General features: G+C 42.3%; 1 protein-coding gene across 1 annotated transcript; it reads left to right on the top strand.

The window, feature by feature from the left end:
• The first annotated feature begins 709 nt into the window (after nt 1-709).
• On the top strand, nt 710-7,668 carry cyb5r2 (cytochrome b5 reductase 2). Its single transcript, XM_029696952.1, has 9 exons — nt 710-842; nt 1,101-1,247; nt 1,515-1,587; nt 1,774-1,880; nt 2,068-2,197; nt 2,356-2,439; nt 2,638-2,723; nt 2,993-3,092; nt 7,149-7,668. Exons 1-9 carry the CDS (start codon nt 831-833, stop codon nt 7,319-7,321), a joined length of 912 nt encoding a protein of 303 aa, XP_029552812.1. The 5' UTR covers nt 710-830; the 3' UTR covers nt 7,322-7,668.
• The last annotated feature ends 7,021 nt before the right edge of the window (nt 7,669-14,689 follow it).

Consider the following 14,689-nt stretch of genomic DNA (forward strand, 5'->3'; position numbering starts at 1 on the left):
TGGCTTTTGCTACTCTGTGGGACTTTATATAGACAGGTTTGTGCCTTTCCAAATCATGTCCAATCAATTGAATTTACCACATGTGAACTCCTATCAGGTTGAAGAAACATCTCAAGGATGATCAATGGAAACTGGATGCACATGAGCTCAATTTCTAGTCTCATAGCCAAGGGTCTGAATACTTCAATAAGGTAGTTCAGTTTTTTTATTTGTAATAAATTATTACAATTTCTAAAAACCTGTTTTCACTTTGTCATTATGGGGTGTTGTGTATAGATTGATGAGGGGCAAAAAATAATTTAATCAATTTTAGAATAAGGCTGTAACATAACAAAATGTGTAAAAAGTCAATACTTTCCGAATGCACTGTATACCAAATTGCATTAATCTAGTTCAACAGTCCAGAAGTTATAAGCCTAAGTGTGCTATAGTGTCATAAACTTGCTTGGAGCTATTTTCATTGATCAGACCATACACACGCACACACACACACACACACACACACACACACACACACACAAACACTTTCTAAACCAGTGTCCCAACCCCTGAGTGATCTGAGAGTGGCGTGATTTTGGACCATTCACCTCTACATGTATGGATTACTCAGCTGTGCGTCGTCATGGCTTTGTCTTCTCTCCTATTGGTCCGTCAGCCCTCTATTACCTTTCCTCCAGCTGGCTCCCCCTCCCCTAGGTGTCCTTGGTGCAAAGGTCTGACTCCAGGGCCAGAGCCTAGCTCAGCCCAAACTCACTGCCTGGATCCTGATCACACTGACCACACTGCAGAGGCAGACAGAGAGCAACACACCTGACACGCACTTACCCGTCATGGAGAGTCTGGTGAGAATGAGTCTTTACTTTATTTGTCACTTCTTTCCTTTCTTCCTATTTGCCACGTACACTCAAATAAAAGGTGACATTTTGTACTGTCACCTCATTTAAAACATTTGATCTCAAATCCAAAATACTGGAGTGTAGAGCCAAATGAAATGTTTTCGCTTCACTGTCCAAATAAGTACATAGGGGAGTGAATTTGTCAGTCCACTGTGTTTTCCACCTTATTCTGTATTCATGGTTGTCCATGATTTTGATTGGCAGACAGTACCTGTTGTGGTTGGAACGTCTGTGGTGGTCCTCTCTGGGCTCTACTTCCTCCTCCGAGGTGATAAGAAGAAGAAGAAGAAGCTTCCACAGACACTACAAGATTCTACAGTTAAATATCCACTGCCACTCATAGAGAAAGAGGTACGCCTAGAGTTACATGTCTTTCTATACATGCCTTTCTCTACTTGTTTTAGAGTTAGTATGATTCTATACCTGCAAGGAAATAATTCTGATTCTGACACAGGATTGTCACAAATAATTGACTGATTTAAATAATAGTTCAAGTTTAACTTTAAGCTGCTATTAACTTTGTCTGCCAATGATATTCAAATGCAGGATATTCCCACCCACAAAGATGTTTGAATGGCTGACAAGTTACAGTACTCCCATTTTGCTGTTTCTGCGCAGGATATAAGCCATGATACAAAGCGTTTTCGCTTTGGCCTTCCCTCTCCCACACATGTCCTTGGACTGCCAGTAGGTACTGAGGCTACACTACACACCCACCTCATTCATCAGGCGGTGCAACAGCACCGATATCCCATCAGGCCAGAGACCTACTTATCTGGGCATATCAGGACTTATAAATACCACAAGAGCTGACTGAGAAGATAGTACTATCCCGCTCCTGCACCTTTCACCCCATGTACCCTTTCCGCCCACCCAGGACAGCATGTGTACTTGTCAGCTAAGGTGAATGGGAGCCTGGTCATCCGGGCCTACACTCCTGTCTCCAGTGATGAGGACCAGGGCTTTGTTGACCTGGTGGTCAAGGTACTCTTATTCGACAGCCCATTCATCAGATCATTTGAGTTTGTTCAGACTTGTTACAATATAACAGCAAGGATCTGGCACCATAAAGATGGATGTGTATGAATGGTTAGAATTGCATTTCAATCAGTTGGATGACTTGTAAGACTATTCATCATTTGACATTGATCTTGTGCCCATGTTTTCCAAGGTGTACTACAAAAACACTCATCGTAACTATCCTGACGGAGGCAAGATGTCCCAGTACCTGGACGCCATGAGCATTGGGGACAAAATAGATTTCAGAGGACCCAATGGACTCCTTGTATACACAGGAAATGGTGTGTGTGTCTGTGTGTGATCTAGTCATTCTAGTCATGTATACTATGCTGTTTCGTCATGACATTATCATTTTGTGACCAACAGAGAGCAATGTATTACAATGCACCAGCCCTTTCTCAATTTACTTAATTTTAAACAGATTTCTCCTATTTTTAAGGTAAATTTGCCATTCGACCTGATAAGAAGTCTGAGGCCAAGGTCCGCAAGTTTAAACATGTGGGAATGATCGCTGGTGGAACAGGTATGGACCTCATATCTTTAAAATGTATGTGTCATGTATTTATACAGAAATATGTGGGTAGCATAAATCTTTCGGGATGAGATGTCTTTTTCTTCTTGACGATAACATGATTTGTGTAACTGTTTCAGCACAATTCATATGTTCTGTGAAGCAGAGCTGAAAATTGTAAACTGGCATAAATGTCCTGGTGCTTTTCAGGGATTACCCCCATGCTGCAGCTGATTCGCAGTATTACAGGAGACCCTGCAGACAACACCAAGTGCTCGCTCATATTTGCTAACCAGGTCAGTCGCACCAGTGCACAGGGAAGTGTGGATTCCTGTCCAAATCTGAGGAAGAACCTGAGTCATATCCCACACACTATGAACCATCATAGTGGATTATCAATGAAGTGGGCACGAAGCTTGTTATGAAGACAAAATCGATGACAATCATCTGATGATATACAACCAAGATCACTGTCACCTTTTAGAATGGTCTAACAAAACTCAATGACATACTGTAGCATATGTAACACCTGTAAACCCTTAATCTAATGATTATTCTCCCCCAGACTGAGAAGGATATCCTACTGCGGGATGAACTAGAGGAGGTGCTGAAGAGTCACTCTGACCAACTCAACCTGTCCTACACTCTGGACAAGCCTCCACAGGGTAAGACCATAGTGTTCCATAATGACAAAGAGAAAGCTACGGGGTTGTCATGGGCTAATGCCATTGTATTGTCCTTGTTGAACTGCAATAAATCATTTTTACCATGCCGTCTTACCATATTATAATACCCAAAAGGTGCACCTGCAGCAACCCTTTTGAACTGGTTGATTAAATTGTTACTGATGTACAGTAAACTGCAAGCTGAATTAATGGGAATCCTTCCCCCTTCAGTCATATCCCAACATCACTATGATCTTAATGTTATATTTATGTTATGTTTTGCCATGTGACCCACCAGCTATACTGTAGCTTCCTGGTATGGTACAGTATGCAAATGAAGCTACAGCTAATTGTCTGTCCTGGAACTCGTTAATTATTTCCGCAAGAAGGAAACTCAAGGTTAACCCCAGTTCTCTGATATACGAGTGCGATGTATCACTATGGGATTTTCTCCAGGCGGATCACTACTGGAAATAACCAATCACACAATGTATTTCGGAGACAGACAGGTTGAGTGGCGAATAGGGTGAGCCCCTCCCCCTTTATTAGGTGGTACTCGCCCCTCCTCTGGTTATTCTCAAGCATGCCTCTCTTCCTTGCGCTTTTGCAAGCAGAGAAATGCGGCGATACATCTCACTCATATTATCAGAGAACCGGGGTTACGACAGTAACCCTGAGTTCTCTTTCAAATCTGCGTTTCGATGTATCACTATGGGATATGGCCAACTCTCATATCACAGACATGCTCTCCAAAGACGGGGTAGTCCCAAAATTATCATCCCTGAGAGGCTCTGACACTGAGGACAGCATGCGTCAGTGAGGGCTAAGTGACATCCAGTACGTAAAACCTCATAAATGTCTGAGGGGTGACCCAACATGCCGCATCGTAAATCTCTTTTATAGAGATGCCTTTGAACAGTGCCCAAGAGGTAGCCATACCTCTGGTGGAATGAGCCCTCAGGCCCTCCAGGGGCTGTAAACCCTTGTTATTATACTCCCAAATTCAATGGGATAGCCGTTGACAAGAGAGGGGCCTACCCTTGCAGGGAGGCGCACAGGAAATAAAGAGCTGGTTGCTCATTCGTAATGCTCTTGTTCTATCCCAGTAAATGCGCAAAGAGCATACTGGACATAAACGGTCTTCTTCCATAGAAGTGAAGGGCGGTGGGTGGAAAGCCACAAACTCTAAGGCGAGACAATTATATTTATCACTGACCTTAGGCATAAAGGCGGGGTTAGGCAAAAAGGTTACCTTGGATAAATCCTTGGGGCAAGCTGTAGGCACGAATGGTGAACTGACAGAGCGCGCAGCTCACTCACTCGCTTTGTAGACATAAGGTCAATCACTAATGCACTTTTAAAGGAGAGCTATTTCCTCTCCACGCTTTCCAGCAGCTGAAAAGGCTGCTGTGAGATGGCCTCAAGCACAATACACAGGTCCCAAGACGGGTTAAAGGCTTGGAGACTGGGTATAATTGACGCGCTCCCTTCATAAAACAACAGAGGATGTTTCCCTACTGTGTTATTGTCGAAGCCTATATGACAGAAATGAAGATCGAGGTGCTCTTCCAGTGACCGAGAGCCAAGAGACATTCTGAGATCAATGATATCTCTCGATTGATGTGACGTCGTATACACAGACATTGGGAAGATACCCAACACTGGAAGTCTCTCATTCTCAGTAGTCCCAGTGGTACAACTGAGATGGTGGACGCCATTAACCCAAGTACTCTGAGACACATTCTGAGTGTGACCGAGCACCCACTGTGGAACAGGGAGTGGCACTGTCGGAACGACGTGATGCAGTCGCCCAATAGTGTAGCCTGATAAGAGAGAGAATTTTCCTATGTTTCTATCGGCTCTTTTTCTGGTTGATCTTGAACCCTAACTCGGTGAGGTGTGTTACAGGGAAAGACGTATCTCGCACTGCTTGCTTCTGTGTTGGGGAGAAAAGCAGGTAATCGTCTATGTAGGCAGAGACATAGTCCCTTGGTTCTCAGGGGTGTTAGAGCCGGCTCTACACTCTTGCTCAATGTCCGGGGAGCTAGTGCTAGCCCGAAAGGGACAGCAAGGTATTCGTTGGCTGTGCCCCGAAGCCTCCTGTGTGCTGGCAGAATACTTATGTGAAAAGAAGCGACCTGTAGGTCGACTGAAGAGAACCAGTCACCTTGACGAATAAAGCGAGACAGCGCATTGAGCGTAAGCATACGGAACGTGAACTTCCTCAGATAGCTCTTGAGGACCCTTAGGTTCAGAATGGGGCGCATCCCTCCCCCCACACACTTTTTTGGAAACCAGGAAGTACCCCTTCCATCTTTCCTGTGAGTGGGCGCATAGGAATGAGCCGCTGCCCAAGGGGTAGGTTTTTAGGAGGTGGGGTGGGGGGGATCTGTGCTCCACCCAAAAGTGGACAGGCCAGGTGTTGGCTGCTCCTCTCTGCCACCAGGGACGTACTCCTAGGTCGGATGCTCCTTCTTCCCCCCACTGTCGGCCTCTGTTGGGAGACCCGAACTGTGGGTTTGCTGCATTCTGCGTGATGGAAAACCCTGGTGCCAGTGTGTTGCCCTCTCCCTGCTGCGAAGCCTTGGCTTGTGGAGCTGTAGAATGGGTTGCCATGGTACCCAGGTCTGCGGGGAAGGCAGAAGTTGAAGGCTTCACCTTCCTTCTTGCAAAGTTCGCACTTTTGCCACATGGCGGTGACAACCGGCCCAAACAGTTCCTTCATCTCGATAGGAGCATCAAGGAAATCTGCATTTTCTTTGTCCGGAGGCTGGACATGTGCCCATCTCTAGCAGCAAATCATCCTGGCAAGCCAACAGTAGCGATGTTACGTTCAATGCCCGTACTGAATGTGCCGCAGACATGTAGACCATTAAGGACATGGAAGAGCTGGGTTTTGCCAAATGTCTGGTAGTTGAGCCGTCACTGGCCAACCACCTCAATCCCAGTGCCTCGTAACTGACCGACACTACTCTCCTTGCGAAGACTACCAGAGGTTTGCCAAAGCCCAGCTCATCCATGTCCTTAACGTCCATGTTAGCAAAGTGCCTAGTTTGGACCCTCCTGGACAAAGGCTTGTCCGCAGTTGTCTAGCTTCCGTTTGTGGGCCACTCAATATGGAACCTGGCCTCTGCCTGTTTGCAGACATCGATAAGCCCAAATGTATCATCAGGCAACGATGCTCCGCTGAGGGAGGAGATTAGCCATGCCATCGTCATTTCCCTCGTCGATAACAAGGTCCCCGTCTCCTTCCCCCACTGCTATATCTTGAAACAGCTGGTGGAGGTCCTCTGGGTATCCGTTACCTCGGCCCAGGTGGGTTGGGGTTGTGGGGGTAGCCTCCTCGCTCGAAGGCTGAGGTCAGTAGTAGGAAATTCCCTACAGTGCGCGCAGGACTCGGTTTTAATCTTTCGACAAACAAAGTGTTTCTCTCAACCGTCGAGCTGTAAACCCAGGACGGTCAGTCTAGCCAACACGGCATAAGGGAACGTGGATTGAACTAAACGAGAGAGGTGAGCTAGAAATTCTACCTTTCCAGGTAGAAAAGCTAGTTTGGTGGTATAGCTGGCCTTGTGGTGAGCTAGCCAGCATAGCTAAGCCTTTCAGCGAGAACTAGCCAAGTCTCAGTAGCTAGCCGTGTGACGCTAGCTACCACAGGAGACTTAGTGAGTAGAAAAATGCAACAGAGCTTATTTTACACGAAGCAAAAACATTCCTTTCGGTCGGTTTGTTCAACACAAAAGATGAGAGCTAAGGTCCTACTTTCGGCGGCGTTAACCACAAAGGCTGGAAGACCGGGATCAAGTCGTGCTGAAGAGAGCTTCCGGAGCGTAGTGATCTTAGAAAGGAAGAGCGCCGAGAATAACCAGAGGACGGGCGAGTGGCGCCTTATAAAGGGGAATGGGCTCAACCCATAGTGATACGTCGAAACAAGTATTTGAAAGCGAACATGTCTTCGTTAACAAGGTGTTATAATTTCATTGGCCTGCATAGCTGATCCTTATCTGTTGATTAAAAGCGTTGAAATTCAGCTTGTGTCTTTTCCTCTGATTGCAGACTGGAAGTACAGCTCAGGGTTTGTGAACGCTAATATGATGAAAGAGCACCTTCCCCCGGCATCCAACGATGTGCTTATTGTCATGTGTGGCCCACCCCCCATGATCCAGCATGCATGCCTCCCCAACCTTTCCACTCTGGGCTACAAGACAGAGAACACATTCACATACTAGTAACTCCCAGGCCCTTCAACTAGGCATAGAACCCCATATATACATTAAACTACACCAGGGCATTTGAGACCATTTGTTATATTGAATTATGTGTGTAGAACATAAAATAAAAAAATGTAATATTTGCATGTTTAACATTCAAAGAACAGTTTGAACTGTTTTGTGTGAGAAATACTGTAATATGGTTGGTTGGGTTTTGGAATGTTTGAACTGTTCCAGTAATAATTTGTCTAGATAAGTACTGTATCTAAAGCTTTTGGACGTGTTATTTTTAACTCTCCTGCTGTGTTCCGGTTGAATTGGATGTTTTCTCTCTGAAAAATGTAGTTCATTTAATCTGATTGTCATAAGGTTCCATCACTTTGTCCACACAGGGCATCTGAACACACAAAATACATGTTGATGATTTTCATTACATTTTGGGTGTTTTATTTAACTTTTGTACATCTGTGGTGTTCCCGGTCAAAAATGACCGGTCATTAGAAATGAATGGGTGAGACTACAATTAGTGTATACAATTGAGTACATGCCCATTCATCAGATGGACACACTTCCTCTCCCAGACCCCCACATGCATGTGTGTTTGAGCGCACACACACACCTCTCACTCCCCTTCTTGGCTTCCATGGCAACCCCCACGGGAACCTTTCCCCAATAGAATCTTTCCCCCACGGGAACCACACCTGTTGGCATTCTCTCAAACAATCGCAACATTGTTTCAATAATATATAGAACTTTTCTCACAGGCCTTGCTCACAATCCATTCTGTGGCAGCACAATGACCAAACAATATACTGTATGTGAGGCTCTTGATCATATATTTGATCATGACACTGGTGAGGAGGAGAGAGTGATAAATAGCACAATACGTTTCATCTGAGTATTTGTTATAGTCAAAATAATCCATACGTTATGCTTTTTTTAAACTCAAAAACGAGATGTATGAGCTCAGGTCAATGAGGCCTACAGGCCATAAATAGCAAATAGAAGTTCAAAACTTGTAATGTTCACAAGAACTTACGTTGATAAAAAGATCTAACACAACATTAGGTGATAATATGTATTATTATGGATTTATAATCAGCTATCATGACGTGGTCATTTTGGACCGGGAACACAGAATTAATTAACATGAAACGAACACAACAGGAGGGTTAATCATTAAATCCATCTCTAAACATAGTCTGTCTTTGTTGTATTGGGTAAAAATAGTAATATTATTCTTTGCACCTACTTATACTGTATTAAGTCACCTACAAAATGATTGGCAACCTTGATGAAGATGAGCAAAAAATACTCTATAATATAAATAATACAAATACTGAACTATACTGTATGTTTAAAACAATGGGGAAATTATATATTTTTATACTAATACAATTGATCAGAGAAAGAGAAGTAATAAAAACAATTCTCAAAAAGGTGGGTGTCAAAATGACTGGCACCCCTTAAGATTCTTTTAAATAAAATCAAACAAAATTAAAACCGCATTAACATTGTACTTATTTTGTTCATCTTAGCTTAAGGAACAGCATTGTGGCCTTCAAAACTTCCTGTTTCAAAGGGGTATAAAAATGTGGTCAAATCAATTTATCATCCAGAACCATGGGGAAAGGCAAATAACTCACAGACGAATAGAGACAAATGGTTTTTGAACTCCATAAATCAGGCAATGGGTACAAACAAATAGCAAAAACTATAAATATACCACTTACCACTATTAGGGTAATAATTCAAGTGGCACTCCAGTCTCCCTTTCACCTAATTTAACACCTGATTTACACACCTCTCAATATGTGGTCCAGGTATGTCATATTATAGTACAGGTAGGGGGTGGGCCTTTCCTCTTTTTTTCTCAATTTCTCCTCTATTGGATGCCCAACTCCTTGAAGTTCGCAGTTGTCTAAAATATACCATTTTGCTCAAAACATATTTTTCTGTGTACTTCACTTTTCAACAGTAAAAGTTCAAACATCTTTAAGAAGATTAAAGCCACTGGAAGTTGGTTCCATGCCAATAAGCTATTTGGAAGGGTTGCCAGAAAAAAAAGTCTTTATAGCGCAACCAACAAATGTAAATGCCTGGGCCTCATTTATCAATCATGCTTAGGCACAAATCTGTGCGTAAACCATGCGTGGGATCATTTCCACACAAAGTGTGATATTTATCAATATGAAAGTTTTCTTGAGTGTGCTTCAATTTACGCACAGCCGTGTGTACACACAGTACCAAGTGGTGGAATAAGGGAACTGCTTGTCAAGCATAGAAAGGGGGAAATATATGAACGAACATCTGGGAAATTGTGAGAGTAATAATTGAATCCTTTTTTCAATTTCATTGTATGTCCATTGTGAATTCATGCAATATATTTTGACAGGTTATATCATATCATTTGACCACATCAGTGCATTTGGTACAATAATAATCCATATAAAGTACAGTAATTGGTAAATTACAGGCACGTCATCAACAAAACGAACAGTAACACATACAATTTCCATACACCATCGCACAACAGGTTGAAGTTAAGAGGGGCCTCTTTGCCATGATGCCATCAATGGATTCCTGAATACGAACGGATCAATAGACGGCACCCACATCGCCATATAGGCACCATCCCAAAACTAGTTCAGCTATGTCACGTAAAAGGCAAAAGACGCTGCTGAATGTGGTGGCAAGGTGGCCAGGCCAGGTGGAATGCACGACTCGTTAATTCTGCAGAACAGCTATGTTGGTCTATATGCCTACAGGAGGGAGTTGTTGAGGATGAATGGCTTATTGGTGAGTGTTGCCTACTCATTTTAAGTACATTTGCCATCTCGAATGCAACTTCATTAATTTGTCCTAATGGTCCTCTCTTTGTAACTATGTTTTTATTTTTACTGGTCAAGCCCCAACCGAGCGAGCCAAATAAAAACTTTTGGGCAGTCTCGGAAAAGTTACTTTTTGTCGTCGTTTTTTCTTTGTTTCGCCCATTGCATTTCGTTGTACGGTGTTGTATATTCCCCATAGGCTTTAAAGGGAACCATATATGGTTAATTAGGAGCATTTTGAAATTAGGAGCATTTCGAAATGCAAATACCCTGAAGTTAGGATAGCTTGAACATGCCTGAACCTTGTTTGGTGTCTAGCTTGAATGGTTCAAGAGTTATTATTGTTGAGTTATTTTATATTATCAGACCAAAATATGCAATTAGAAGTGATTGGGTGAAATAAGAAACATGTGAACGGAGACAGCTTCACTCTATCCAATCAGAGCAGCAGGATCAATGTACAGCCCGCCCTTCTCTTTAAAGACATGCCAACTAGCGAATGTAGTTATTTAGTACACAGGCACGATACTGAGAAGGAAGATGATGCACTGTTGCCTCGGCTACCTTCTTGAAAACTCTCCATCATTATTACAATATTGTTGTTCTAAATTCAATCACACTCTTCACCCTCATTATTTTTGCCTGCGCTGCACCATCTGCTCCTCTGCGTGTGTGAGTATCCATAGCAACGGTTCCGTTTGGGCTGATCAATGGCGAGACGAGAGAGCTGTTAGCTGGCGTTAGCTAGCTACTTTTTGTCACTCGAAACTCTGAAAACACAGCTGTAACTTTTGATTGGTAGCAGATAATTATTTTCTGATTCCAGATTTGAATAGCAGAGAAGTAGACAAAGATGTCATAACTTATAACTTTTTGTGTGACTTGTTGGGAAAGAGGTCAATTTCTGTTGTTCATAAAAAGTTACAGAAAATTGTGTTGATGCGGTTACTTAAACAGCTGTAACGTTTTATCGGTACCAGATCATTCTGTTCTGCTTTAGGATTTGAATAGCAGGGCAGTAGGCCAAGATGTCATACTGTCTAACTTTTAGTCTAAGTAGTTGGGAAAGTGGTCAGAGTAGCTGGTTTCTGTCAAAAGTTGCATTGTTGTATTTACAGTGAATGGAATGTTGGAAGTCATGATGTCACAATAGAAGCTTTAGAATGTTGAAGAAATCCCATGAAAGTATAAATAGTATCAAAAAGTTGTATACAAGCACACTATTCCAGACCAGCCTGCACGTTTTAAAGTTTGAATGGTGTTTCTAGCTTAAAAACGGTGTATGAGTAATGGCGCTGTAAAGAATAATAATAATAACTAAGTCAGAATAAGTAGTATAATATTTAAAGTGTGGCAAATTTTTTATCAAGGGTATCAAATCAAATTGAATTAGTCACATGCGCAGAATACAACAGGTGTAGACCTTACAGTGAAATGCTTACTTGGTGCTCTGGTCTCGCTTGCTGTGCGGTAGCAGAGAGAACAGTCTATGACTAGGGTAGCTGGAGTCTTTGACAATTTTTAGGGCCTTCCTCTGACACCGCCTGGTATAGTGGACCTGGATGGCAGGAAGCTTTGCTCTAGTGATGTACTGGGCCGTACGCACTACCCTCTGTAGTGCCTTGTGGTCGGAGGCCGAGCAGTTGCCATACCAGGCAGTGATGCAACCAATCAGGATGCTCTCGATGGTGCAGCCCTAGAACCTTTTGATGATCTGAGGACCCATGCCAAACCTTTTCAGTCTCCTGAGGGGGAATAGGTTTTGTCGTGCCCTCTTCACGACTGTCTTGGTGTGCTTGGACCTTGTTAGTTTGTTGGTGATGTGGACACCAAGGAACTTGAAGCGCTCAACCTGCTCCGCTACAGCCCCGTCGATTAGAATGGGGGAGTGCTCGGGTCCTCCTTTTCCTGTAGTCCACAATCATCTCCTTTGTCTTGATCACATTGAGGGAGAGGTTGTTGTCCTGGCACCACACGGCCAGGTCTCTGACCTCCTCCCTATAGGCTGTGTCGTCGTTATCGGATCAGGCCTACCACTGTTGTGTCATCGGCAAACTTGATGGTGTTGGAGTCGTGCTTAGCCATGCAGTAATGAGTGAACAGGGAGTACAGAAGGGGACTGAGCACGCATCCCTGAGGGGCCCTGTGTTGAGGATCAGCGTGGCAGATGTGTTGTTACCTACCCTTACCACCTGGGGGCAGCCTGTCAGGAAGTCCAGGATCCAGTTGTAGAGGGAGGTGTTTAGTCCCAGGGTCATTAGCTTAGTGAGTTTTGAGGGCACTATCACTTTGGAGATGACTAACTTGAGGCTGTAGGAAATGTGCATTTTTAAACACAAATCCCATAATTTACAATTATGTGAGCCACATTAATAAACTTTATTTGTATAGCGCTTTTCAATACAAGTAACACAGCGCTTCACATCGTAAAATAATACAATTAAATAAATACTGAATGTCAGCTTTAATTTTAGGGTATTTTCATCCATATTGGGTTAACCGTTTAAAAATTACAGCAGTTTTTGTAAATAGTCCCCCCATTTTAGGGGACCAAACGTATTGGGACAAATTCACTTACTTTTTACTACTTTAATACACATATACTGTATTTGGTCCTCTATTGGTTCAACACTTCTACATTAATGTGGATGCTACCATGAGTGAGAAAGTTACAGACACACAAATATCATACCCCCCCAAGACATGCTAATCTCTCCCTATTACAATAACAGGGGAGGTTAGCATTTTTTTTTTGGGGGGGGGGGGTATAATATTTGTGCCTAACTTTTTCACTCATCATTATTCAAGATTCATTCAGGATTATCTGTAATCATGGTACAGTAGCATCCACATTAATGTAGAAGTGTTTAGAAACATATTCTATATTTTTTTACAATAAAAGGGACTCCAACATGACACAATGCATTATTTACCATTCATTTCTATTGGGCACAAAATAATCTGAAATACAACCAAAATAAACTGCAAATGCATCCAACAAGTTTGTAGTCACAAGCTTGATGTAATCATTGTGTGCTAGGAATAGGGTACCAAAATAACAAAATATTGCCTACTTTATTACACATAAGAGAATTTGTCACAGTAATTTTGGTAATGGGTCAAAGTCAAAGAAGACACAATGGTTTCTGGCCGTAGGCTTTACATTGATGGACAAATCTGGGTTCTAGCAAGGTGGGGGCCAGATAAAACAACCTTAGATTTCTAATCATTGAGTTGGAATAACATTTCAGCCATCCAACATTTGATGTCAGCAAGACACTTATGGAGGGTTGTTAACTAAATCTTTCTCTGAGCCTTTGTATTAGTATAAAATAATATATTTAATTTGGGAGATGACTGTATGTGACATTAGGCTATAGCAAACCTGCATATTTAAACACAAATCGTTTATTTACTGTATGCTACTTACCACTGAGCATAATCCTCAACATTAGATGTCAACCGATTAATCGGCTTGGCCAATTAATTAGGGCCGATTTCAAGTTTTCATAACAATTGGTAATCGGCGTTTTTGGACGCCAATTATGGCCGATTACATTGCAATCGATGAGGAGACTGCGTGGCAGGCTGACCACCTGTTACGTGAGTGCAGCATCAAAAGGACCTTGTGGCTGCAAGGAGCCAAGGTAAGTTGCTAGCTAGCATTAAACTTATCTTATAAAAAAACGATCAATCTTCACATAATCACTAGTTAACTACACATGTTTGATGATATTACTAGGTTAACTAGCTTGTTCTGCGTTGCATATAAACAATGCGGTGCCTGTTAATTTATCATCGAATCACAGCCTTAATCAACTTGATGATTTAACAAAAGCGCATTCGTGAAAAAACCCACAATCATTGCAATAATGTACCTAACCATAAACATCAATTCGTTTCTTAAAATCAATACACAAGTATATTTTTTTAAACCTGCATATGTAGTTAAAATAAATTCATGTTAGCAAGCAATATTAACTAGGGAAATTGTGTCACTTCTCTTGCGTTCAGTGCAAGTAGAGTCAGGGTATGTTCAGCAGTTTGGCCCGCCTGGCTCGTTGCGAACTGTTGAAAGGCAATTTATTCCAAACAAAGACCGTAATTAATTTGCCAGAATTTTACATAATTATGACATAACATTTAAGGTTGTGCAATGTAACAGCAATATTTAGACTTAGGGTTGCCACCCATTCGATAAAATACGGAACGGTTCCGTATTTCACTGAAAGAATAAACGTTTTGTTTTCGAAATGATAGTTTCCGGATTTGACCATATTAATGACCAAAGGCTTGTATTTCTGTGTGTTTATTATATTATAATTAAGTATATGATTTGATATTTGATAGAGCAGTCTGACTGAGCGGTGGTAGGCAGCAGCAGGCTCGTAAGCATTCATTCAAACAGCAGCTCTTAGCAATGCTGGGATGCACAGCGCTGTTTATGACTTCAAGCCAATCAACTCCCGAGATTAGGCTGGCAATACGAAAGTGCCTATAAGAACATCCAATATTAAAAGGTATATGAAATACAAATGGTATAGAGAGAGAAATA

This window comes from Salmo trutta, chromosome 17 (genome assembly GCF_901001165.1).
Source record: "Salmo trutta chromosome 17, fSalTru1.1, whole genome shotgun sequence".
Taxonomy (NCBI): domain Eukaryota; kingdom Metazoa; phylum Chordata; class Actinopteri; order Salmoniformes; family Salmonidae; genus Salmo; species Salmo trutta.